Source organism: Sceloporus occidentalis, unplaced genomic scaffold (assembly GCF_023333645.1).
Source record: "Sceloporus occidentalis isolate IW3139 unplaced genomic scaffold, rSceOcc1.0.p SCAF_123, whole genome shotgun sequence".
NCBI lineage: Eukaryota > Metazoa > Chordata > Lepidosauria > Squamata > Phrynosomatidae > Sceloporus > Sceloporus occidentalis.
In genome coordinates this window covers 1,182,590-1,210,504 of record NW_028317103.1, presented here as the reverse complement: position 1 = coordinate 1,210,504, position 27,915 = coordinate 1,182,590, and the positions used below count along the sequence as shown (strand labels likewise).

General features: G+C 40.4%; 1 protein-coding gene across 1 annotated transcript in view; it reads right to left on the bottom strand.

Moving 5' to 3' along the window:
• The window catches only part of LOC149282087 (cAMP and cAMP-inhibited cGMP 3',5'-cyclic phosphodiesterase 10A-like), a 314,224-nt gene that overhangs the window by 12,258 nt on the left and 274,051 nt on the right, over positions 1–27,915 (bottom strand). The window contains exons 21-23 of the mRNA XM_089498623.1: positions 23,827–23,938; positions 14,389–14,469; positions 10,466–10,554 (exon numbers count right to left, since the gene is read on the bottom strand). Coding sequence (XP_089354749.1) covers positions 10,466–10,554; positions 14,389–14,469; positions 23,827–23,938 — 282 coding nt within the window. The remainder of the gene's footprint in view (positions 1–10,465; positions 10,555–14,388; positions 14,470–23,826; positions 23,939–27,915) is intronic.

The following is a 27,915-nucleotide window of genomic DNA, read 5'->3' as shown; positions in this document are numbered from 1 at the left end:
CACTTACCTCTGGGTGGGCTGTGACCGCTCTGGAGAGCGGTCACAGCCGCCGCTGCCGGTGATCTTCGCCATCAAGCAAGATGGCGGCGGCCCGGGAAATAAAACAATAAAGACGAAAAAGTTCGCTAGAGGGTCTCCAGACCCTCTAGAGAACTGGCTCCACTTGCTGGTTGAATACAGGTACTGCATTCAACCATGCAAGTCAATGGAGCCCAGCTTTCTAATCACTATGTGATTAGTAAAATATTCAAAAAAAATAAAATAAATAAAAAATGGAAAAAAAAATTAAAAAAAATGTGCTAACATTTAAAAATAATTATGCAGTGATGTCACTTGATGAACCATCCAGTACCAGCAAAATGTGTAAAAAAATATATAAAAAAAGTATTAAAAAAATAAAATTAAATTAAAAAATAAAGTTTATTATTTTGAGCAAGTGCTAAAATTTCTCAAAAATCTCAACAAAGAGTTAAAATAAAAGCACTTCAAATACCCAAGGGGTGTCTAATATATAAAAAAAATGGCTGATGGGGTAAATTGGAGTGGCCTAGCTCAAAGATAGGGCATAGGTACAGACTGACCAAAATGGAGAAAAAAGCGCACTTCCCAAATGTGGCATTTTAAATCTGAAACAACCCGACAAACCCATGCATGTGGGGTATCGCTGTACTCAGGAGATGTTCCTGGCGTTGGCGTGTTGTTTGACAGTGGCATATACCAGGACCTGTATATCTATAACTAAAGTACAATTTGTGTGAGAAAAAAAAAAAAAAAAATTACTATTACAAAGTTTGACAAAGTGTAGTTCTATAATTGGTGCATGGAAAGGGTTAAAATAACAGCATTTGGAATACCCTGGGGTGTCTAGTTTTAAAAAATATATGGTTTGAATGGGTTAAATTGAGTTAACCGGCTTCAAAGATGTTCCAAAGAGGAGATGGAGGCAGACTGACCAGATTTGTTAAAAAAGATTTGGAAATCATAAAACGCTGCTTGTACTTATTGCCCTATAACTTACAAAAAACAGCAAAAAAACATAAAAACATTGGGTATTTCTAAACTCAGGACAAGTAGTAGAATCTATTTAGCTAGTTTTTTTACTTGCGTTTTTAGGTGAGTAAAAGATTTTTCAAATAAAAGTCATAAAATGTGTTTTTTTTTCAATTTTGCACCATGTTTTTTTTATTTTTTTTATAGTAAATAAGATGATACGATCAAAATAATGGTATCTGAAGAAAGCCCATCTTGTCCTGAAAAAAACAATATATAACTTATGTGGGTACACTAAATGGGTGAGGAGAAAATTACAGCTGAACACAAGCACCACAAAAGTGTCAAAACAGCCTCGGTCCCACAGGGTACAAAACGAAAAATTAGCCCGGTCCTTAAGGGGTTAACAAACCAACCAAACATTAACAATGAGTGTGTCTGAAATACCTAAACTCCATAATTAGGAAGGATGTCCACATTTTTTGGTCATATAGTGTAAGTATACACACACTATATGGACAAAAGTAAAGGGACACCTTACCCTTAACCCCTTAAGGACCGGGCTCATTTTTCGTTTTGTACCCTGTGGGACCGAGGCTGTTTTGACACTTTTGTGGTGCTTGTGTTCAGCTGTAATTTTCTCCTCACCCATTTAGTGTACCCACATAAGTTATATATTGTTTTTTTCAGGACAAGATGGGCTTTCTTCAGATACCATTATTTTGATCGTATCATCTTATTTACTATAAAAAAATTAAAAAAACATGGTGAAAAATTGAAAAAAAAACACATTTTATGACTTTTATTTGAAAAATCTTTTACTCACCTAAAAAAGCAAGTAAAAAAACTAGCTAAATAGATTCTACTACTTGTCCTGAGTTTAGAAATACCCAATGTTTTTATGTTTTTTTGCTGTTTTTTTGTAAGTTATAGGGCAATAAGTACAAGCAGCGTTTTATGATTTCCAAATCTTTTTTAACAAATCTGGTCAGTCTGCCTCCATCTCCTCTTTGGAACATCTTTGAAGCCGGTTAACTCAATTTAACCCATTCAAACCATATATTTTTGAAAACTAGACACCCCAGGGTATTCCAAATGCTGTTATTTTAACCCTTTCCATGCACCAATTATAGAACTACACTTTGTCAAACTTTGTAATAGTAATTTTTTTTATTTTTTTTTTCCACACAAATTGTACTTTAGTTATAGATATACAGGTGCTGGTATATGTCACTGTCAAACAACACCCCAATGTGTGTTCAGCAACATCTCCTGAGTACAGCGATACCCCACATGCATGGGTTTGTCAGATTGTTTGGCTGGTAAAAGGCTACTTTTGGGGCATGCGTAATTCAGGTGGTCATTTGGTCATTGTGCCTCCCTCTCCTCTTTGGAATATCTTTGAAGCCGGTTAACTCAATTTAACCCATTCAAACCATATATTTTTGAAAACTAGACACCCCAGGGTATTCCAAATGCTGTTATTTTAACCCTTTCCATGCACCAATTATAGAACTACACTTTGTCAAACTTTGTAATAGTAATTTTTTTTATTTTTTTTTCACACAAATTGTACTTTAGTTATAGATATACAGGTCCTGGTATATGCCACTGTCAAACAACACCCCAATGTGTGTTCAGGAACATCTCCTGAGTGCAGTGATACCCGACATGCATGGGTTTGTCGGGTTGTTTCAGATTTAAAATGCCACATTTGGGAAGTGCGCTTTTTTTCTCCATTTTGGTCAGTCTGTACCTATGCCCTATCTTTGAGCTAGGCCACTCCAATTTACCCCATCAGCCATTTTTTTTATATATTAGACACCCCTTGGGTATTTGAAGTGCTTTTTTTTTAACTCTTTGTTGAGATTTTTGAGAAATTTTAGCACTTGCTCAAAATAATAAACTTTATTTTTTAATTTTATTTTATTTTTTTAATACTTTTTTTATATTTTTTTTTACACATTTTTCTGGTACTGGATGGTTCATCTAGTGACATCACTGCATAATAATTTTTAAATGTTAGCACATTTTTTTTTAATTTTTTTTTCAATTTTTTTATTTATTTTTATTTTTTTTGAATATTTTACTAATCACATAGTGATTAGAAAGCTGGGCTCCATTGACTTGCATGGTTGAATGCAGTACCTGTATTCAACCAGCAAGTGGAGCCAGTTCTCTAGAGGGTCTGGAGACCCTCTAGCGAACTTTTTCGTCTTTATTGTTTTATTTCCCGGGCCGCCGCCATCTTGCTTGATGGCGAAGATCACCGGCAGCGGCGGCTGTGACCGCTCTCCGGAGCGGTCACAGCCCACCCAGAGGTAAGTGTTTGGTGTCGCTGGATGCCTCCTGATCGAGGCATTCCAGCGACACCATTTAAGTTTAGGAGGCGATCGTTGATCGCCTCCTAAACGCTTTTAAAACGGGCGTCCGCCGCCATACAATGTATGGCGGCTGTTGACGCCTCCGGGAGGGGCCAGACATGGCCCCCGATGCCGATCTCGATCTCGCCGTTTAAGCGAAGAAAGTGATCGTTGATCACTTTCTAAGCTTATTTTACTTTTTGACGGTTCAGGACCGTCAAAGGTCATTTAGTGACCTTCATGTCATGACGGTCCTGAACCGGCAAAGGTCGCGAAGGGGTTAAATCCACAGTGACTTTTATGACATCACATTTTAAATGCATAGACATTAATACACAATTGCCCCCCCCTTTGCAGCTAAACAAGCTTCCACTCCTATGGGAAGGCTCCCCACAAGATTTAGGAGCATTTCTGTGGAGATTTTTTTGCCCAATCATCCAGTAGAGCATTTGTGTGGTCATGCACTGATGTTGGGTGAGAAGGCCTGGCTCACAATCTTCCAGCTCACCCTAAATTTGTTCGATGGGGTTGAGGTTAGGGCTCTTTGCGGGACCAGTCAAATTCTTCCACACCAAACTCACCTATTTCTATATGGACCTTGCTTTGTGCACAAAGGCATTGTCATGCTGGAATAGAAAAGGGCCTTCCCCAAACTGTTCCCACAAAGTTGCAAGCATAGCATTGTCCTAAATATCTTGGTATGTCCCATAAATTTAATTTCCAAACAGTTTTCTTTAATCCCTTTCAGGACCAGGCTGCTTTTTTTTTCTTTTTCTACCCTTCGTGACCAATGCTGTTTTAACATTTTTGCAGTGCTTGTGTTTAGCTGTAATGAACTTATATTTCATTTTGTGTACCCAAGTAACTTATATATTGTTTTTTTCAGAACAAGACAGGCTTTCTTTAGATACCATTTTTTGATCATATAATCAAATTTGCTATAATAAAATATGGTGAAAATATTTTTGAAAAACCTGTTACTCACCTAAAAAAGCTAATAAAAAAGCCTGCTAAGTAGATTCTAATATTAGTCCTGAGTTTGAAAAAACCTAATGTTTTAATGCTTTTTTTTTTATAAAGGGCAAACCCTTTCCGCACAATGAATATACCACCAGCTTTTGTCAAAATTTGTGGTAGTCAATTTTTGTGTATTATTTTCTCCACACAAATTGTACTTCAGGTATGAATTTACAGCTATTGACATATGTCACTGACAAACAACACCCCAATATGTGTTCAGCAACATCTACCGAGTACAGTGATACCACCCATGCATAGGTTTGTTGGACTATTTGGGAGGTGCACATTTTATTCCTTTCATTTTGACATCTGCTCAGCCTGTGCCCATGTCCTGTTTGGGTCATCTTCGAACCCGGACAATTAAATTTACCCCATCAAATCACACATTTTTTGAAACTAGACACCCCATGGGTATTTCAAATGTTAGTATTTTAACTCTTGCCATGCCAGGATTTTTGAGAAGAGACAATGCTCATAAAAATAACCTTTTTTTTTGTATTTTTGGTCTTTTTTAACATTTTGTTGGAAGTAGATGGTTCCACTAATAGTGACATTACTGGATAACTATTTTTACATGTTACCACATTTTTATTTATTTATTTTTTCATTTAATTTTTATTTGTTTCTAATTTTTAAAATGTGGTTTTTATATATTTTACTAATTACGTTGTGATTAGAAAGCTGATCTCCATTGACTTGCAAGGTTGAATGCAGAGCCCAGAGTTCTCAGGATGCATTTCAGCAACATTTAAGTTAATAGTCTCCTAAACTCTTTTAAATTAGGTGTCCGATGCCTTATTCTATATGGTCGATGTTGACGCCCCGGGGAAAGATCACACATGCTCCCTGGAGCAGATTTTGGTGTTTGGTGAACACTGAGGCCATACAGCAACACAGTTAAAAGTGAAGAAAGCGACCTTTGGTCATTAAGGGGTTAAAGGGCCAACTTTTTTGATAAAATGATCTCTCTAGATAGTAAAATCCCTTTTTTTGCTGCGAATGACTAATTTTTTCTTCTCTTCAACATTTTCTTGGTATGACATTATGTTCTCTTTGTATTCTTTTTTTGATAAACAATTATCTTCCCTAGAGTATTTCCCCACTCTGTACATAGTAAGGAATGGGGGATAAAAGTACAAATGAAAAGGTATTATTATACTGTACTGTATATTCAATTGAAACATATTTTGCATGTAGAACACTAAACAAAAGGAACATTTTCAATTATTACCGTATTTGCTCGATTATAAGACGAGGTTTTTTTCAGAACAAATGCTCTGAAAAATACCCCTTGTCTTATACTAAAATAGAGGTCTGACTATAAGACTAAAATCCAGATCCCCGCAGCGCTGCAGGGGACCTGGATGCTCCTCCCTGGCAGCCGGTGAATGTCTGTGTGATGATCTGGGTGCAGAGTGGCATATAGGGGTATAATGTATATCTGGGAGCAGAGTGGTATAGCAGGGTATAAGGCATATAACGGGGTATAAGGCATATAAGGGGGTATAAGGCATAAATATGAAAAAATACTTTACATTAATTATTAACTTGCAAAACTTTTTTCCTATAGGGTAGTCTTATATTTAGGCCTTTACTTTTTTTCATAAATTAATATTCAAATTTTGGGTGGTTGTCTTATAATGGAGCAAATACGGTATATTCTACAGAATATCTAATCACATCATACATTTGGACAATATGTTGGTTCAAATTCATATTTAAATAAAATTTCAAAGCAATAGAGTGTGGTGACTGGGGGGAGTAAACTGATGGGGACCACTATTCATTTTATTATTATACTGTACTGTATATTGATTTAAAAAAATTTGTACGTAGAACACTAGACAAAAACTTCACATGTGAAGGAAAGTGTACCTGGGCAATTCAGCCTCAATGCATGGGAATAAGACAGTGGTGTATGAGGGTCTGGTGCTTTGATCTGACTTTAAACGGATTTTAGTTAACAGGTTTTACCTTTGAAGTGATACCTGCACATTTTATTCTTGAAAATGTTCCCTTGTGATATTATTGTACTGGGCCACAGGAAAAAGTTTGAAAACCACTTGTTTACATCACAAATGTGCCTTTTGATTGCTGATGATATCCATACAACCTCTGAAATTCTTATTTTGAATCCTGCACAATACAAATGATATTGTGTGGAGAATATATTTCTATTGCATACATTATAGCAGTGTATTATAGTGAGATGTTGAGAGCAGATATGATAGAAAATATTGCAATTTCAAGTGATTTGTTAGTATATAATGTACCAAATGAAAATATGTTTCAAAGAACCAGAACTGACTGATAAAAGGTGAAACCAGATGGTGGAAACATTTCATGTAAGAGTGTATTACTTAACTGGAGGTTTCATGAACACAGGGAATAAGGTTTGAGCAGAAGTGATCGGAGTTAGTACATTTTATCATGCATTGTTTTGTTTTCCAGAAGGTATTTTACTATCCAGTATGTTGTCATCCTCAACTGAAAGACAAAACTATGGAGCCATTACTGTTGTAAAGCAAGTAGAAAACACTTAGCTATAAGTTTTTCATTTGTTTCTCCCATTCCCTATATTACTTAACCTCATAAGGTCCTTTTCATTAAACAAGCTTAGAAAGTGATCCTATCTTCGCTTAAACGGCGTTGCTGTAATGCCTCAATGTCGAGGCATTCAGCAACACAGAGATCGCCCCTCCCCGGGGTGTCAATGTCTGCCATAAACTGTATGGTGGTGGATGCCCATTTTAAAAGTGTTAGGAGGCAATCAACAATCGCCTCCTAAACTTAAATGGTGTCACTGAAATGCCTCGATAGTGAGGCATTCAGCAACATGAAACACACACCCCAGGACGCGCTGTGACCGCTCCGGAGAGGGGTCACAACCGCCACTGCAAGAGACTTTGCCACTGGCAAAATGGCGGCGCGTCCTTTAAAAAAAAGTTGGGAAAATTAGCTAGAGCGTCTCTGCGGACCCTCGTAAGAACTTTGGCTCCCCATGCAGGTTGAATACAGGTACTCCAGTTCCACCAAAATATAAAAAAAGTCCAAAAAGAATACAATAAAAAAATAAAGTTTATTATTATGAGCAAGTGCTAAAATTAGCACTGTATCTTCCCAAAATTCTTGACATGGAAAAAGTTAAAATAAAAGCATTTCAAATACCCAAGGGGTGTCTAATTTAAAAAATGAACGATTTCATGGGGTAAATTGGAGTTGCCGGACATAGGTAGGGCATAGGCACAGACTGACCAAAATGGAAAAAGACTGCACTTCCCTTTAGCCCCCAAACACCAGGCAAACCCATGCATGGGTGATATTACTGTAATCAAAAGTGTTGCTGAACACATATTGGGGTGTTGTACATTGACATATACCAGGAGCTGTAAACCAAACGCTGGTGGTAAAATAAGTGCATGGAAAGTGTTAAAATACCACCATTTGAAACACCCTGGGGTGTCTAGTTTTTAAAAATATATGGTTTGATGGAGTAAATTGAATTAGCCGGCTTCAAAGATGGCCCACTTAGGACATAGGGGCAGTAGGACCAGATGTCAAAGTTCCAAGTTAACAAATGTGCACTTCCTAAATGTGGCCTTTAAGCCCCTAAACAACTGACAAACCCAAATGGGGGGTATCACTGTACTCGGGAGATGTTGCTGAACACAAAGTGACATACACCAGGAAATGTAAATCCATACCTGATGTGCAATTCTCGTGATAAAAACATAAAATTAATTGCTACCACAAAGTTTGACAAAAGGTGGTAGTAAAATTAGTGCATAGAAAGGGTTAAAATACCAGCATTTAAAATACTCTTGGGTGTCTAGTCTTCAAAAATATATGGTTTGATGGGGTAAATTGCATTGGCCGGCTTTAAAGATACCTGAAATAGCACATGGGGCAGAATGACCAGATTTGGAAAATAATTGGTTTTGAAATAAGCCACTTGTACTTATTGCCCAATAACTTGCAGAAAAAAGCAATAAAAACATTGGGTATTTCTAAATGCAGGACAAATAGTAGAATCAGGTTTTTTCATTAGCTTTTTTAGAAGAGTAAAAGATTTTTCAAATAACAGTGAAAAGTGTTTTTTTACATTTTCCATCATATTTGATCATGGGCATAGGAATGTTTGAATCAGTATGTGTGATTGAGGGAATGAATCTGTGAATGAATGAGTATATGAATGAATGAGTGTGTGTGTGATAGCATGTGTAAGTGCTGGAACCTAGGCATGATGGGACTGTGATTGCTGTTAGCAATCACACTCCTATCATGCCAAGTCAGCCAGTACATGCTGAAACCTAGCTAGCTGCCCCCCTTGTGTATTGATGCTGCCAGCAGTATGGGGTCTGCACATCACTTACAGCCACCATGTACCAGCATGTACTGGCTGACTTGGCATGATAGGAGTGTGATTGCTAACAGCAATCACAGTCCCATCATGCCTTGGTTCCAGCATTTACTGGTTGGATGTGTAAGTGCTGGAACCTAGGCATGATGGGACTGTGATTGCTGTTAGCAATCACACTCCTATCATGCCAAGTCAGCCAGTACATGTTGAAACCTAGCTAGCTGCCCATCTTGTGTATTGATGCTGCCAGCAATATGGGGTCTGCACATCACTTACAGCCACCCTGTACCAGCATGTACTGGCTGCCTGGGTATGATAGGAGTGTTGCTGTTAACAATCACACTCCTATCATGCCAAGTCATATTAGTAATTTTTTTTGCCCAATTGTGGTGTGTTGCTTTTATTAAAAATGTGAGTTTTTATTATTATTTTTAAAGGTGGGGGGTCATTTTCGGTTTTGGCTAAGTGAACCGTGAATGTTTTGGTCCAGAATTTTCATTTTGGTGCATCCCTAGAATAAATAGAACTATTTCATTTTTAATTATCCTGAGTCCTGAATTTGTAGTCACAAAACTTTCTAGCCCCAGAACATATTTTATTAAAGGCCATATTTTCTCACAGTGAAAAATGAGTGCGGCCCACGCACATATACAATTCTGATGAAGTGGCCCACTGCAGAAAAAACTTGGACACCCCTGGGGTAGACAGTGAGAAGGGGGGTAGGGAGAGGGTAGCTAGTGAGAAGGGGGGTAGGGAGAGGGTAGCTAGTGAGAAGGGGGGGTAGGGAGAGGGTAGCTAGTGAGAAGGGGGGTAGGGAGAGGGTAGCTGGTGAGAAGGGGGGTAGGGAGAGTGTAGCTAGTGTGAAGGGGGCGGTAGGAAGAGGGTAGCTAGTGAGAAGGGGGCGATAGGGAGAGGGTAGCTAGTGAGAAGGGGGTAGGGAGAGGGTAGATAGTGTGAGAAGGGAGGGTAGGGAGGGGGTAGATAGTAAGAAAGGGGGAGAGGGGGTAGATAGTGTGAGAAGATGGAGAGGGGGGTAGATAGTGTGAGAGATGGGGAGAAAGTGGGGATCTGATGGGGAAAATGCTGCCCCCCAGATTTTTAGGGGTTCCTATGCCCATGGATTTGATCAAAAGTATGTATCTGAAGAAAGCCCTTCTTGTCCTGAAAAAAAACCAATACATAACTTGTGTGGGTACACTAAATGGGTGAAATTTAAATTACATCTAAACACGAGCACCGCAAAAGTGTTAAAAAAGCTGTGGTCCCAAAGGGTACAAAAAAAATAAAAACAACCTGGTCCTTAAGGGGTTAAAGAGCCAGGTAATTACCTTTCCGTATCATTATTTTATAGTTTGGGCAGCAGATGCTTCATACACAAGTTACAAGTAATTTCTAAACCTGTTGTGAAGTGGTATGCAAGCTTAAATATGCTTTGACTGTAACCTTGAATGTTTAAGCAATGGATTAAGAAGAGTTATACACTCCATGGTAAGATCTTAAAAAAACAAACAACCTATGCTATATTTATACTATTTATAACATAACCATACATTTTTAGTAAGCATTTTAGAATCCTGAATAGGTCTATTGTGTTGGCATCTGTTACAAACTTTGCCTAGCACACCGTCATTTCTGTTTTGCCACATACATTCAGGAATGAACAAGGATTGTTTTATAGAGTTCCATGCATAAATATAGATTGAATTTTCCAAAATCTGCAGATATTTGTTACCTGCATCCCTGAAGAAGTGGTTGTGTGGATGGAAAAATCTGTGCAAGAGCTGCGTAACATGGAATGGCTACTGCATTGTAGAATCCCATCTGTAAAGAAAAAATTGTGTTGATGGCATTTATAGACAAACATAATGCATTAACCCCTTAATGACAAAGCCCGTACATGTACAGGCTCAAAATGCATTGTTTTCAATGGGTTTAGGAACTGCCCATTGTCCTTAAGGGGTTAAATAATGTTAGAAGAAAACCCAAAACATTTAAGTCTGATACAAAATCATAAAAAAAAAAATACAACTGGAAGGATATAAGAATAACCGAAACCTAAGCATTTAGTGAGAAAAAATAACCTGTTCTACACTATATAACATACTATTTAATATGATGTGAGCTGATTACATTTTTATTGTAAAGCTGTGGGAGGTTTATAGAATATAAATGCTTTCATGAAACGCAAGGGGCTCGTATTATGCTCAAACCTTTACTGACTCTTTACTGAAACTAGCTGGATTACACTTTGTCGAAACCAATTTTATTTTTAAAAAGTTAATATCGCAACATCATATGCTTTTCTTCTCCTGCTCCCACAATGCTAAGTACAATCTTTATTATAACAATCCCTACTAGAATCCTATTAGCAAAAGTAATTTTAATACCATTGCTTTTATTTTGAGTATTTAAATTATTTTACTCTGATCTTTAGTAATATTTTCTTTTGTTTGTCTTTTATTGTATTACATTTATTAATCTTTATTGTATTGTGATGTGCTTCCATTTTCAATTTAATTATAAACGTGTTAGTCTGCCCAGTTTCTATTCCTTGATCCTTCTAGCAGCTTCCTTGCTAATTCCCTCTGTGTGTTTGTTCTGTATTCAGTCAAGCAGCAGTTAGGGGCTTGTCTCTATGTTCACCAGTGGCGTCTCTCCTTTCTGAAGCTTGCGGAATTTTATTTTGTATCTGGCAACAGCTGTTTGGAAGCTAAGAGATTGTTCTGGCTTTCAGTCAGTGCACCTACTTGTTTTCTCAATGTTTTAGAGTGCGTATTGACTTCCACTATAGTTAAAACAGGGCAGAGCTGAGGCTGGCAGTATCTTTTCAGCATATGCCTCACCCGACCATACTACATTATATTAAATATAATATAAACTTGTCTGAGCACCATCACTTACATTTATAAGTTGATTCTAACAACCTGTGCCACATACACTTACCTTACCTCATTAGCCCCACTAACTTATTTTATTTTTCTCTGGGGCTGGAAACTTGAGCCTTAAAAATACTTGATTTTGCACTACATATCTTTATGCTGAGGACCATATCTCCACCGAATAAGAAATTCCTAAATCTGTCTCCCATTTCGAACAAGCCTTACAAATCACTCTCGATCAAAGAGACTGGGAAAAGATTTTTCTCCTCTCCCACAAATGTTCCCGTAGTACAAAGATACAAGAAATCTCATATAAGCTTCTTTCTTGATGGTATCAGACTCCTGAGGCTCTTCATAACATTTTCCCAGACCTGCCCAATACGTGTTGGAGATACAAGGACGTGTGGGAACCTTTTTGCATTTGTGGTGGGAGTGCCACCACAAACTTTTTTTTACACTACCCGATCAATCTCTAGTTATAAAAAGTCAATCATACCCCATCTTCTGAATGCAGCAAAAGTATTGATTCCAATACATTGGAAAAATCCTCTTCCTCCTTCTTTCAGGGAGTGGATTTTGCAGATTAGGGCATTGCAGGAATTAGCTATGACCTCTGACGATCAACATGAAAAGTAGACTTGGGCGCCGGCCAACTCTTTGTGTTCGTCTTTGCGTTCGTCTTTGTGGGGGGGGAAATCTTTGTATTCCGTGAATATTCGCCCCTTCCTGTGTACGGTTTGGGCGAATATTCGTGTGCATTCTTTGTGTTAAAATGTCCTGGGGTGGGAGTGACGCTGAATGCCTTGCGAGCACCTTTGAGGTTTTAAAACGTAAACTCTTCTAAAACTGGCGTCCGCCGCCAGGGGGGGCCAGACACGGCCCCAGATGCCGATCGCGGTGTTGCTTTCTGCACCCGTTTAAAGTCATGACGGTCCGGGTCATTAAGGGGTTAATTTGAGGAACCCGGCATGGTATCCTCTGGAGCGCAATATGTATTAGACATGATCAAGGAGTCCATTTGTTAGGTCTGGTTTTGCGAATAAAATACATTTATAGCTTTCAGTTTATTCTGGTTTGAAGGTTTTTCCTTTTAGGAGCCATTTGAATTTATATATTTTCATAGATTATATAATTGTAATATGCTAATCAGGGCAATATATGGTCAGATTTCCCAGAGTATACTACTGTCTGTTAGATGAAAACCAGTCTGTGAAATCTGAACGGCCTTAGTATATTTCAGATTTTCCAGTTTGTTGTGCACCTATTAAAAGTATATAGTGACGATAGTTATGCTGTTACACAGTCAATGTCTTTCTCAGTATATAGCAATGGGTATTGTGGTGTACCACAATTAGTGCCTGGCACAGTTTATAGTCATGGGACTTATGTTGTACCACTGTGTCAGGGGACGACAGGAGTAGATGGACACAGTAGCGGGTACTAAGGTGAGTCACTGTGTCGGGGTCTGGTGCACTGACACACTGTCAATGTCTGACTCAGTATATTGTGAACAGGAGCATAGCTTTGATTAAGTCAGACAAATATTGAACATTAGATATGTGGGGATGTGACCACAAGGGAAGGCTTAACCAGGAAGAGTTGTGGTCATGATAGGGCATGTTTAAGGGAGGGGCATCATCATGGGTGGTATGACTTTTTGTTGCCCTGAATGGTCTTAGTCTACCCCTGACACTGCTAACACATGCTGTTTATATAAGGTGGTATCATTTTGATGACCATGGGATGTTTATGGGTATGTTTAACTTGTTGCATCATTGTTTGTGTTAAATCCATGAGCCAGTAATTAATACCTAACTGATCAATAATACACTGTATTCTATGGCATGCTATATTTTCATGTTTTAAAGCTCATTTTTCGGTTTTATATTTTATACTGCACCCAGATCATAGATATTTTTTATATTTTTTTGTCTTCACAATAAATTATATTTTGAATAACTATAGTTGTATAATGTATAGTTTTAAATTATATATTTAAGGGTGATCTGCAAGAACCTAGGATCAAAGATAAAATCTAAAAAAAAGTATCTCTTTAAATTAATGTTGTGGGTGTGGCCCTACAATAATTAATAACGCCATAATTTTACAGATTTTGATAAAATATTGTTTTTTTCATATTCTTGATCATAATTATCCCTACAAATTGCAGTCCCAATAATATTTCTGTAATAGGGGTCCAGCATCCATTATAGTGACAAAGTGATAATGATAAAGGATGAACTAATCAATACATTTCAACACTGTCGCAGGATCTTCAGTAAATATCCAAGATCCCAGTTTTGAAGAGATAGTATTTCTCAAACCTTGGGGTTAGAAGTCAGGGCACCAACCTACATAGCCACATAGATGCTGATATGTCTGCGAGAACTAAGACTCCCATCAGTTACTTGTTTTGGACTGGTTCCTGGCACACAATTTTTTTGGATGCCTGTAAATAACTTGGGGCTTGTAACTTCCAGAGCTGGAGCATTGTATAATGCAGGGCATCTGTAATCATATAGCCATGTACTTAACTGTCTTCAGAAACTACTGATACAACATTAATGGGAAAGAAATAGAAGTAGTAAGGACATTTAAACTTTTACCATATCTTAAAATTATTTGCTAAATTAGCCATTAACAATATTTATATATTTGATGATACAAGACAAGTTACATGTTTATATAGTATGCCCCTGGAAGTGCATCTCTTGATGCATAAGGTATTGGGCACAATCATACAGAAAAGATAGACATAGATGCAATACATGCATACCTGGCCTTGGGGAATTTCATCCTTTTTATCTCTGTCCATCATTGGGATGGGAGATATCCCAATCCTTTTCATTTCATCACCCTGAAAGATATAAAGGAAAAATACTTAAAAGGAAGTACAAGATTACAAGTCAAATTCAATAAACCTATACCTTTCAAAATATCAAATATTACAGATTAGGTATAACTAAAGTTATCAACATAAATGAAGCAATTACATGCACACTATCATTATGTAATTTTAGCACGTGAAGAATTAAAGTGAAATCAAAATGTAATGTTTACATTTATTTACAGTATTTTTACTGAATTACCATATTTGCTTGAATATAAAACAAGCTTTTTTCAGAGCAAACGCTCCAAAAAATACCCCTCGTCTTTGTGATGGTAGCAGTCTAAGACTTGTGGGCATAATAGGGTTAATGTGTATTTTGTATTTTCAAACTGATGTTCCTTCTTTGTATAATCCCTTTTATGTTTGTTGGTGCTGTTTCCTGTTTACACTGCCATTATCTTGAGGTGATGTTATTGATCCTTTGTTGTGGTGTGTATTGTATCTCAGGATGTAATTAAATGCCTGAGTTTTTATGTTAACTTTCCTTTTGTATACAAAGTACTGGGTTGTTTGTAGTGTTTTACCTACCGCTTGTTTCTTATATAACCTTGCAATAAACAGAGAAGTCTTCCCCAAGAGTTTGGTGTGTGTGTGTGTGGATTTCTGGGGATGGTTGGGGCAAAGTCTTCGGATCTGTCAGCATTGAGCTTAACACTTGGCAGCCTCTGTAAAGGCTGTACTTGGAGGCAAATGGATCAATACCTGCCTCCCTCTCCAGTGGGTAAAGGACTCGGTGCCTTCCCCAGCTCATGTCAAACCCTGCTACCGACTACTGACACTTCAGCTTTGCTCCAGAAGTTTCCCCTACTGAGACCAGCATTCTGAGGGAGATATAGTCACTCACTTGACCCTGGTCTCAGCAACGCTCCCTTCTGGACGATACATCCTGGGGGAGAGGCTGCTCTAGGTGTCCGTATCGTCACAGTCTTATAATCGAGGCCGTCTTATATTCTGACCTCAAATAAAGGTCTGACTATAAGATCCCTGCAGCTCTGCAGGGGACCTAGATCCTCATCTCTGGCAGCCAGTGGATGCCTGTGTGATGAGAAAACAACCTCTGCTGCTGCCCATCACTTCCATCAGTGCTTCTATGACAGAGCGCCATCATGACATGACCTTCTGGCACGTCATAGAAGCCCTAGCGGAAGTGCCAGACAGCAGCAGAGGTTGTGTATGTGCATTGCGCAGATGTCCATCGGCTGGCTCCACTAGATACCAGGAAGTCTGGAGCACGGAGGGCAAGTCTGGGGTATACATCGGCAGAGTGGCATATCAGGGGCAGAGCGGTATATAGGAGGTATAAGGCATATCAAGTGGCAAGCCTGGGGTCATATGTGCATAACTGGGGTCAGATGTGCATAACTGGGGGCAGGTTGGCAAATAAAAGGAAATAAAAACAAGAAATGCATTTTTCTCCATTTTAGTTTTTATTAAATATGAAAAAATAGTTCACATGTGAATTAATATTTACTAGTCTTATATACAATAGTCTTATATTCCTATAGGGTAGTCTATAGGGTAGTCTCTTTAGTTTCTCAACTGAGATGCATAAGTCGCTGTCTCCTTTTCCACAGCTCCCCTTCTTCTCCTGAATCATCTTCTTGTTCTTCTCTCTTTCTTTTCCAGCTCTGTTAAACATGTGTCCCAAAGCGCTTCCTCAAAAGGGGGGAGCCTCCATGCACCCATTGAAAGAGACTGTCCTTATGGGGAACGCCATGTCTCCGCCCTTTTCTAGAAGTACTCCAAGATGCCAGAATATTATAAACGGTTTGTAGAGAAAGAGACGCCTATCTGTTGTCATTATTCTGGCTTCTTCTACAAAAGCGTTCATCCAATGGGGAAGAGGGTGTAAGCAGAGGCTTTGCCTTTTTGTGGAAGGGGTCCAGGAGGTCTAGTTAACTGACTTGATATCAGGGAGAAGCGGACCAAGAAAGAAGAACAAGAAGAGGCAAGAAAAGAAGCAGAGCTGAGGAAAAGGAGACAGGGACAAGTAAGCGGATGACAGAGAATGTAGGGAGACATTGGAGAGGGCATGAGAGGGAGAGAGAGTCTGAGAGAGCTGAAGTGAGGGTGTGTGACCATAAATTTTGTTTTTCAAGGGAAAACCCCCGAATTTTGTCTGAACTGGAAGAATAGGAAACTAAATTTGTTGCCTGAAAAACAAATGGACCAAAAATAAAAAGAAAAATTTGCACAACTCTACTATTAACCTCTTAATAATTTGTATCATTTACTGAAACACAATAGTTGACATTTATAGGCGATTCATAAGACCCACTACACAACCATATTATAACTACCCTCAAAAAAGACTAAAATAATTTACCACTGCAAATTATATTTTCAATGAAAAAAAACTGAACTTTTCTAAACTTTTCTTTTGAAATTTCATGATATAGTCTCACTTACCTCACTAATCTTTATAAGTCTGACTAAACCCGTTTATACCACTATGGGCTTACAGGTTCATGCAATAAATAAGTGACAGATTGCCTTTTAGGACCTACCTGTATGTCTAGTCTGTTTTGCTGCACATGAGGTCTCTGCCCAATGACATCCCAGATCCTTCCCTGTCATCAGAAACCACCATTGCTAGCGTACTGCTGACAGATCACGGTACTTAACTGTGACCATGTGTCAGGATGAAGATGAGGAACCCGATATGCAGGAAAACACAGCAAAGTCCAAATCAAGCCAAAGGGTCAGGAGTGGAGACAGCAGCATAGTCGGTAACAACAGCCAGAGGGTCAATAACTGTGAGGCGTGAGCTGCCCGGAACGGAGAAAATATAGGTGGGAACCCGGTATGCAGGTAACAACTTGGAGCACACCACGAAAAAACAGGAACGAAAGGAATAGCCGGGGCCTGGTACACGAGGTAGCACGTCAGGAATAGCCGGGTCTGGTACACGGGATAGCACGTCAGGAATAGCCGGGGTTTGGTACACAAGATAGCACGTCAGGAATAGCCGGGGTCTGGTACACGAGATAGCACGTCAGGAATAGCCGGGTCTGGTACACGAGATAGCACTTAGGATAACAGGAAAACGAGGTATAAGGCACAATAACTGAGCACTGAATGAGTTTCAGTGCTCAGTTTTTAAACTTCCTGCCAGTGATCGCCACGCCCATAGACGTGACGTCACTCGCGCGTGTTCCCTGCCGGCAACGGCGGGGAACACATAAAGTTTTGTGAGGGCGCGCGCGCGCTTAGGAACCACCACGCGGCCGGCCGAGGAGGACGGGACAGCCGCGGCGCGGGACCGTTTACCCGGAGCGGGTGAGTACTGCCGGCGAGGACCCCGCCGTGGGTTCTGACAGGTCCCCCCCCCAAGGAGAGGCCTCTGGACTCCCGGAGGACCTGGGCGACTAGGATGGTGACGATGAAAAGAGGACACAAGACGAGGAGCATGGACCTCGCAGGCAAACTCCCAAGAGTCCTCCTCAGGGCCATAACCTTTCCAACGGATGAGATATTGCAAACGTCTCCGAAAAAGACGGGAATCCAAAATGTCCTTGACCTCGTACTCTGTGTCATTGTTGACAAGGATAGGAGGAGGAGGAGCAGAACAACGACCAGGGTAGGGGTTAGCTGTCCACGGTTTGACCAAAGACACATGGAATACCGGATGAACGGTCATAGAAGCAGGTAATTTCAATTCCAGAGCAGATGAGGAAATGACACGGACGACAGAAAAAGGCCCGATAAATTTAGGCCCTAATTTTTTCGTAGGGCACGTGAGTTTGATATGACGAGTAGAGAGCCACACTTTATCACCAGGCCTATAGGAAGGAGCAACACGACGATGACGGTCGGCAAACGATTTGTAATGGAGTTGGGCCGTACGTAAGGTATTGCGTAAGAGCAGGTAGGTTTTGGTAAGATTCTTGACATGGTCGGTGACTGATGGGACAGAGCTCGGAAGTGGAGATCCAGGCAACATCGATGGGTGAAATCCGTAAGTAGCAAAGAAAGGCGGCATCTTAATAGAACGGTGAAAATGGTTTTTATAGGCGAATTCCGCCAGAGGTAGATAATGACTCCAGTCGTTTTGTAGGTATGTAGTATAACAACGAAGATATTGTTCTAATGTCTGATTAGTTCGTTCCGTCTGCCCATTACTTTGAGGATGGAAGGCTGTCAACAGAGAACGTTGGATGCGTAACTGCTTGCAGAAAGCTTTCCAAAAATGTGAAGTGAACTGGGATCCACGGTCAGAAACAATGTCTTCTGGTAACCCATGGAGTGGAAAAATGTCTTTAACAAAGGAATGTGCAGTCTCTGTAGCTGAGGGGAGATGATCAAAAGGAAGGAAATGAGCCATTTTAGTAAATCGATCTATTATGACTAATAGTGTAGTAAAACGATTGGATGGTGGGAGGTCTGTAATAAAGTCCATAGAGATACTGGACCATGGTCTAGTTGGGACCGGTAAAGGTTGTAACAGGCCTGCGGGTTTATGATGCGAGTCCTTGGATCGTGCACATGTAGGACAGGAGGATATAAAGTTTTTGACCCCTTCAGTCATATTAGGCCACCAAAAGGAACGTTGAATCAATTCCAGTGTTTGCTTCACCCCTCCGTGTCCAGCAAGGGGCGAGTCGTGACAAGCTTGCATAACTTGGATACGATTCTCTGGAGGAACAAATATACAATCTCGGTGATAATAAAATCCTTGACGAGCTTGTAATCCTGGAACATTAGGAGGGTTCATCCGACCGGTAGTATTCCGGATAGAGTCCCATAGCGTATGTGTCCCTGCAATGAAGTGTTGGGATGGTAACACAGTGTCATGATCCACCCTAGATGTAGAGGAGTTTTCGTAAATCCGGGACAAGGTATCCGCTTTAGTATTGCGTGATCCCGGACGGTAAGTGATATGGAGTTGAAATCTTGTGAAAAACAGAGCCCATCTTGCTAACCTTGGTAGAAGTCTTTTGGCGGTACGTAAATATTCTAAATTCTTGTGATCAGTATATACCGTAATAGGATACAAGGCCCCCTCAAGTAAATGCCGCCATTCCTCTAAGGACAACTTTATTGCTAGTAATTTGCGTTCTCCAATACAATAATTTCTTTCTGCGGAGGATAAAGTCCGTGAAAAATAAGCAACTGGATGTAGGTGACCATCAGTATCTTGCCTTTGGGAAAGAATAGCACCCACAGCTGTGTCGGAAGCATCGACCTCGAGGATGTAAGGTTTGTGGGGAACCGGTAATTTGAGAATCGGTGCAGAAATAAACTTTTTTAAAAAAAATTCAAACGCCTTCTGTGCAGCTGTGGACCAACAAAATTTATTTTTAGTTGAAGTAAGGGCAGTGATAGGACGTATGTGCTTAGAAAAATCACGGATGAATTTTCTATAGTAATTAGCGAATCCCACAAATCTTTGTACCCCCTTTCGATCAATGGGTGGAGGCCATAGGAGTATAGTGGAGATCTTACGGGGGTCCATCTGTATACTAGTGGGCGAAAGTATGTATCCCAGGAACTCGACAGTCTGAACTTCAAAGACACATTTTTCCAATTTAGCATATAATCCATTGGAACGTAGTCTGGATAAAACTTGGCACACATGGTCTCGATGAGCCTCCAAAGAGGAAGAGAAAATTAAGATGTCGTCTAGGTAGACAATTACAAAACGATCCAGAAAGTCCCGAAAAATGTCATTGATGAAATGTTGAAAGGTGGCGGGAGCATTACATAACCCGAAAGGCATTACTAAGTACTCAAAGTGACCGTAACGGCATCTAAAAGCTGTCTTCCATTCATCCCCCTTTCTTATTCTGACTAAGTTATAAGCACCACGTAAATCGATTTTCGTGAATACAGTGGCTGAACGTACATGTTCCACTAATTCCGATATGAGTGGTAGGGGGTATCTGTTCTTGATAGTCACGTTATTCAGTTTGCGGTAATCAATACAGGGACGAAGACCCCCATCCTTTTTGTTGACAAAAAATATTCCGGCCCCTGCTGGCGAAGTAGAAGGGCGGATAAATCCTTTAGAGAGGTTTTCATCGATGTATTCTTTAAGTGTAGCCAATTCAGGTTCAGCCAGGGGGTATATCCTACCGAAAGGAATAGCAGAACCAGGTAGTAAGTCAATAGGACAGTCATATGGACAAGAAGGAGGAAGTCTATCTGCGCTTTTTTTTTCAAACACGTCTTTGAACCTCCTGTAAGGTATCGGAATATTGTCCGAAATGGAAGCGTCTTGAGCGAGACCAAGTAAAACAGTCTTTAGACAGGTCTGAGTACAATGTGCGGAAGAAAATTTAAAAACACCGGTCTCCCAGTTGATGACGGGATTGTGGATCCTCAACCAGGGAAGTCCGAGAATGATAGGGGATATAGGAGAAGGAACTACGTCGAATCGTAGGCTTTCAACATGGCTGGTTCCTATTCTGATTGTGAGGGTAGTAGTCTCTGAGCGGATAGGACCAGATTTCAGGGGACTGCCATCTACCAGCTGAATAGCAACCGGATGTTTCTTGAGACGGGTAGAGATGAATAGTGATTTGACGAGGTCAGCATCCATAAAATTGCCACTGGCTCCGGAGTCCACCATAGCTTGTAGGGGTATGGAGCTCTTATTCCACTGTAATGATACAGAAAGCGAGAGATGAGATGACGAACAAGGTGCTCTCTCAATATGAGTGTATAAATGACCGACAGTCTCCTTACCCGTAGAATACCGGGCATGGGTACATGCAGAGTCCCAGTGTTCTGCGTCGCTGTTTTTCAGCAGGTGATAGAGGTCCACGAACGATACCTATTTGCATCGGTTCTTCCGTTGACTCTACTGGTTGTACTGGAACTGCGGTTTGAGCACGAGACCAGACTGCAGGGGAAACGAGACGTTCCTGTCTCCTTTCTCTCAGACGACGATCAATTTGGGTGACTAAACTGATGAAGTCTTCCAGAACAGGAGGAATATTGGTACGAGCCAGTTCATCCTTGATGGCGTCAGAGAGTCCCCAGCGAAATTGATCATGAAGCGCGGCGTCGTTCCAAGTAGACTCTAGAGAAACGCGACGGAACTCAGTAATGTATTCCTCTACAGGCCTACGGCCTTGCTTCAGGGTGCGTAGGGTAGAGGCAGCTGAAGAAACACGGTATGGGTCCTCATAGAGGGCGTCGAGAGCATGACGGAACGAGGACCAGGAATCCAAGAGAGGGCTGTGACTATGTAACAGATGATGTGCCCATAGCTGAGGTTCGTCAGTTAGCAGCGAAATTAGCCTGTCGTTGGTCCTGACAGGAGGACGGGACAGCCGCGGCGCGGGACCGTTTACCCGGAGCGGGTGAGTACTGCCGGCGAGGACCCCGCCGTGGGTTCTGACAATAACAGGAATCAGGAGGAACAACAAATATAGCTCTAAACAGCACAAAAACCCCGCCTTCTCCATTCAGAAGTGAATAAGGAGAGGTGGGGGCACGTGTGGCGCACGCTCTTTGAGACCGGCAGCGTGGCAGGAACGGTGATGGTGGTGAGAGCGGCGGCGGCATGGGAGCTGGTACCGCAGTCAGCGGGTACTCAGGTGAGTGACTGCACTGGGTGGTTCTCCGTGGACCATGACACCATGGTACAGAGTTCTAAGAATGTCCTTTTGTGAGATTGGGCTTTCCTTTTCAGTAGGTATCAAAGCTGAGACCCACCAGACAGTCTCAGAAGAAGAAAGAAGACATTTCTTATTGCTCCCCTTGCTTGCTGGCTGATCATGCACATTGAGGTAAGCAATGTAGGGCTATAGAGACCAACTTACTGATCACAAAGTTTCTCTCTTTTTCAAACAAGACCATAAAGTTAAAAAAAAGCTTTATATGGCACCCAGTGATGTCCCTGTGACATGGCCTTCTAGAACATAAAAAGCTACGTACTCTATGTACGTAAATGTTTTTTTTTTTTTGCCATATTAACACTTTATAATTGATATGAAAATAATTATTATAAAATTATGATACTAATAAAAATATAAAAGGTATTTCTAAACAAATGATTCCAAAAAGATATCAGTTCATGAGACAAATAAACTTTTTTAGCATGTTATTGGCAAGAAAAAGTAAATGAGCCCTTTGGGATAACCTGTTTTTCTGCATTAATTATTCATAAAATGTAATCTGATCTACATCTAAGATGTCAGTATGGACAAACACAATGTGCTTAAACTAATAACGCACAAACAATGGTAATCTTTCATGTCTTTATTGAACACACCAATTAAACATTGACAGTGCTGGTTGGAAAAAGTAAGTGAACCCTTGGATTTAATAACAAGTCAAACCTCCTTTGGTGACATTAACCTCCAGTGGCTGCAGATCAGACTTGCACAACTTTCAGGAGGAATCTTAGACCTTTCTTCCTTACAGAACTGTTTAAGCCATATTCTACGGATGTCTGGTGTGAACGGCTCTCTTGAGGTCGTTCCATAGCTTCTCTAATAGATTAGGTCTAGGTAAAAGGCGGATTTTCTTTTTTATAAGCCATTCTGAAGTATAGTCATTGTCCTGCTGCATTACCTACCTTCTACTGGGAATTCATTATCCTATTGTTGATGGCATGCTGTCCAGGCCCAAAGGTAGCAAAGCAGCACCAAATAATGATGTTCCCTCCACTCATTGTTGAGGTGATGTTTTCATGTTTTTGTGCTGTGCCCTGTTTATGCCACATGTAGTGCTGCATGTTCTTCTCGAACAATTATACCTTAGTTTTATCAGTCCACAAAACATTTTCCCAGTAGCATTGTGGAGTGTCAAGGTGCTCTTTGCCAAACTTCAGGCAAACAGTGATGTTAAATTGCAAAGAAGCGGCTTCCTCCACGGTGTCCTGTCCAGCCAAGACTGATGATAAATGATTACCTCATTGAGGATTCTGTGTTGTGCTCTTGGGGTCATCTTGGCTGGGCACCCATTTCTAGGGAGAACGGCCACAGTACTAAATCCGTTATAAACAACTTAAACTGTAGATTGATGAATATGTAAAGCAAATCAAAATAGTTGAATGTTTTTTTTATGTTAAAGTAGCTCTAAAACAAACCTCCAATCATTTTTCATTGATTGGATTCTGGATCTGCTAACTCCTTACACTAATTAGCTTTTGTTGAAGTGATTGGCCTAGTGGTTCACATACTACCCACACTATAAATATTTGAATGGTGTATTGAATATGGACAAGAACAATAATTAGTGTTATTTTAGATGAAGATCATATAACATTTTAAGACACATTTATACATAAATGCTGGTAATTCCAAAGAGTTCACATACTTTTTCTTGCCATTGTTTTTGTAAACAGCAATAATTACAAATGCATAGGCTTACCTCTGCCCAGAATTCAGCATATATATCATCAGTTATCAACCTGGTTACAGGCCATAACTTTGTCACAGAGCAAAGATCACATGCTGTCATCATAAGGCCAATTACGCGATCTCTGGAAAGGAACAGAAAGGTGTACAGTTACAGCAGAACTAAGGCAGTCAAGCAACAACAAATAATAACATTAAAATATCCTGTATCATTGCAATTATAAGTCAAGTTTTTCCCCTTTTTTTTGAACTAGAGTGTAGTTTTAGGCTGAGCGCTTAAGTTGTCCATACCACATCACCATGTAGTTTGCTGATGACACTAGTAAATCCACCAGGATTCCCTCTGGAGTAATTTACAGTTAAAGTTGCCCCTCTTGGGTCCTACTGTTTGAAATTCTCCACTCCCCCATGGCATGTCTTTAAATGGTGTGAAATTGGGGTATCAATAATACGTCTAACTGATCTGATGTGTTCCATCACTTGATATTATAATAGTAAGTTTTTACATATTGAAAACCACATGTAATTAGGTAGACCACATGTGTCGTACTGCAATTGATACATTATTAACCCCTTAAGGACAATGGGTGGTCCCTAAACAATGCATTTTGAGCCCGTACATATACAGGCTTTGTCATTAAGGGGTTAAATTCTGTAGGTTTGTTTAGATAAGAGAGGTTTCACTACCTCAGTGGGAGAAATATATTTACAGGAGACACAGTGGCCACATTTGTCCCCACTGTAGGTTGTAACCAAGTCAGTTGTTTCATTGCGGCCAACTATGGAGATTCCAAGACAGTTGGTAGGCGACTTTTCGTCAGTTAACACATCTGATTTCAATATAGACCATTATTTGTTTAGAATATTCTCATGTATGGCAATACATTGGAATATTCCATTGTTACATGAGGGTGATTTTTAACCTAATTAAACTCTCACTCATTATTACGTGTTTATAGCCATTTTTTGGCTATCCTAGTTATTGTCTTATGAGGATGCTGCATTTCAATCTATTTGGATTCAAACTGTGCCAATACAGGAAACTATTCGTAGATGTAGGAATCTTATGTAGAGAAGTAAAAAGGAATCCTTCTGGGATCTTATTGACAGTAATATCCAAAAATATTAAATTCTCATGCATTTAACAGCCATGTCAACTATTGGTTTATTTCATTATTGCTTAGCATCTTACAAAATCTTGGAAATGTTCTTGAGCATATCCCCAGATGAGGAATATGTCATCCATATATCTCGCCCAATCCTGAACCATAGAAAAATCAGCTGACAGGGAAGAAGATTGTTGAATATTATGTCCCCACCTTCCCAACAAAAGATGGTCCAAAATTATATTCTAGCACAGCAAAGCAGGAACCCAGCAAAGTCACATTGGGGACGCTGCTTAAAAAGCAAGGCTGCTTGCATAATGTGCCATTGCCAAAGAAAAAGCTGCTGGTGAGGTCAAGTGCAGGTAGAGAGGTACAGCGAGGTCCAGAATGCAGGGCACAGGAACCAGCAATAGGCACTTAGAGGGCAAGGTCCAAAAGTAGATTCGGGTCACTAGCCAAAGTCAGTGGTCCAAGGAGGTAGCGGAGTCCAGAGACAATAGCTGGGTTCGGTACACAGGAATCAAGATATAAATATAGCCACTACACAATAGGAACAGTAGGGAGGCACAATAACTAAGCATCTTAGTGTGACGTCACCTGAGCGTGTTCCCCGCTGTCTCCACTCAGGGATGCATAAAGCTGTGTGAGGCAGCCAAGCAGGATGCGGAGAAGGAGAGGACCGGAGACACAGTGCTGGACTCGGTACCCGCGAGTAGCGGGTACTCAGGCGAGTGACTACGTCGGGGTCTGGTACACGGACCCTGACAGGTAAGGCGCTGTGAGAGGGAGTAAGCTAGTGTGTGTGGAAGAGAGTATCTATAAATATTAGAATGAGAATGTATGTATAGAAGTGTGTGAGCACGATGTGTAAGTGTTTCTGTGTTAGCATGAATGTGTAAGCATTTGGCAGGCACAGATGGCACAGACAGGCTGTTTGGTGGTAAAAATGGCACAGGTAGGCTGTTTGGTGGCATTGAGAAGCTGCTTGGGGCAAAAATGGCAGAAGTGGACTGTATGGTGGCAAACATGGTACAAGGAGATTGTTTGGTGGCAAAGGTGGTACAGACAAGCTGTTTGGGAGCACTGCCAATCCGTTTAGGGGGAAAAAAAGATGACACAGGTAATCTAGGAGCAAAGACAAACTGTTTTGGGAAAAAATATAGCACAAGCAAGCTGTTTGGGGGGCAAAGAAGGCACAAACATGCTGTTTGGGGGCAAAGGTGGCACTGTGGACATGTTGCTTGTGAAGTCAGGGAGCCCCTGGGCAATTTTCACACCAGGGCTTTCTAGATATGCCCCTGCTCCTGTACAAGTTGCTGGAGTTAGGCATCATAAACCCATTCAGTCAATAAACATAAAATTACTAGTGATCAGAAGATTTTTTAATTGCCGGATTGAGGTAGGAGGTCTTAGCATAATGCACATATGCTGGATAAGACTTCTAGGCCTTTAAGGGAAATTATCAGGGGTGTGTCTCTAAGTGATGCAATGGGCTAAAACAGAGTGGACTCCTTCAATTGTGTATGGAATCACTCTAGTGCTAAATGTGCTTCAGGATAGACTTACAGGGTCGTGAATAGTAGGCATTGCTCATTGGTTCCTTGCTATTTGCAACCTGTGAGGGGGTTTGTTATTGGGCCAAGTTCATGAAAGTTAAAGTTTGTACCACTGAAAAGGCTGGGGTGGAATTGCTGTGAGTCACTTCTTCACTGTATCTCAGTGGTAGTGATAACCAAAGTAGCTTCACAGCTGCCTTTAGACAATGATAGAAAAAAATAGTTATAGTGCCTTGCAAAAGTATCAACCCCCTTGGTATTTTCCTATTTTTTATTTTTTCCTTGTTGGAACCTGGAATTAAAATAGATTTTTTATTGGATTTGGTGAAGGGAAACAAATTCTAAAAAATTAAAAAAGGAAAAGTGGTGGGTGCACATTCTTTGCTATGAAGCCCCTAAATAAGATCTGTTGCAACCAATTACCATCAGAAGTCACATAGTTAGTTAGATAAAGTCCACCTGTGTTTAATCTAAGCGACACAGTTGTGGAGAAGTAGAGATCAGGCTTGAGTTATAAAAAAATATCCGAAACTTTGAAAACCCCACATTAAATCTATTATTAAGAAATAGAAAGAATATTGGCCCAAAACAAACCTGCCAAGAGAGGGCCGCCCACCAAAACTCACAGATCAGGCAAGGAGGGCATTAATCAGAGACACAACAAAGATACCTCTGAAGGAGCTGAAAAGATCCCCAGCGGAGATGGTCCATAGGAACACTTTTAGTCGTACACTCTACAGAGCTGGGCTTTACGGAAGACTGGACAGAAAAAAGCCAACACTTAAAGAACAAAATAAGCAAACACTGTTTCCTGTTCACCAAAAGGCATGTGGGAGACTCCCCAAACATACGGAAGTCAGTACTCTGGTCAGATGACCAAATTGAGCTTTTTGGCCATCTATAGCTGTAGCAAAAAAACACCTGAGAACAGCATGAACAGTGAAGCATGGTGGTGGCAGCATCATGCTGTGGGAATATGTTTCATCGTCAGGGACTGGGAAACTGGATAGGATTAAAGGAATGATGGATGGTGCTAAATACAGGGAAATTATTGAAGGTAACCTGTTTCAGTCTTCCAGCGATTTGAGACTGGTACGGAGGTTCACCTTCCAACAGGACAATGACCCGAAACCCGAAAATGCTAAAGCACTCAAGTGGAACACCTATGAAAAAATAAAGCACTGTTGCCCTTGACTGGGTTCTCACTCTCCTTTTAAAAATGGAATGTGTGGAAGGGATCCTCGGGTAGGAGCAACACAAAACCTAATGGAAGGATGGAAGTCAAGATGGCAAATCTGTCCATTTGGTTTGACACTCCTCATACCTGAAGATCCCTTCCAGGCATTACCGATACATTATATTGGGATATTGGGAGATCTCTTAAGGCTCATTCGCCATAAGAGGAACTCTAAATAATTTAGGTAGTCTGATATTATAGAG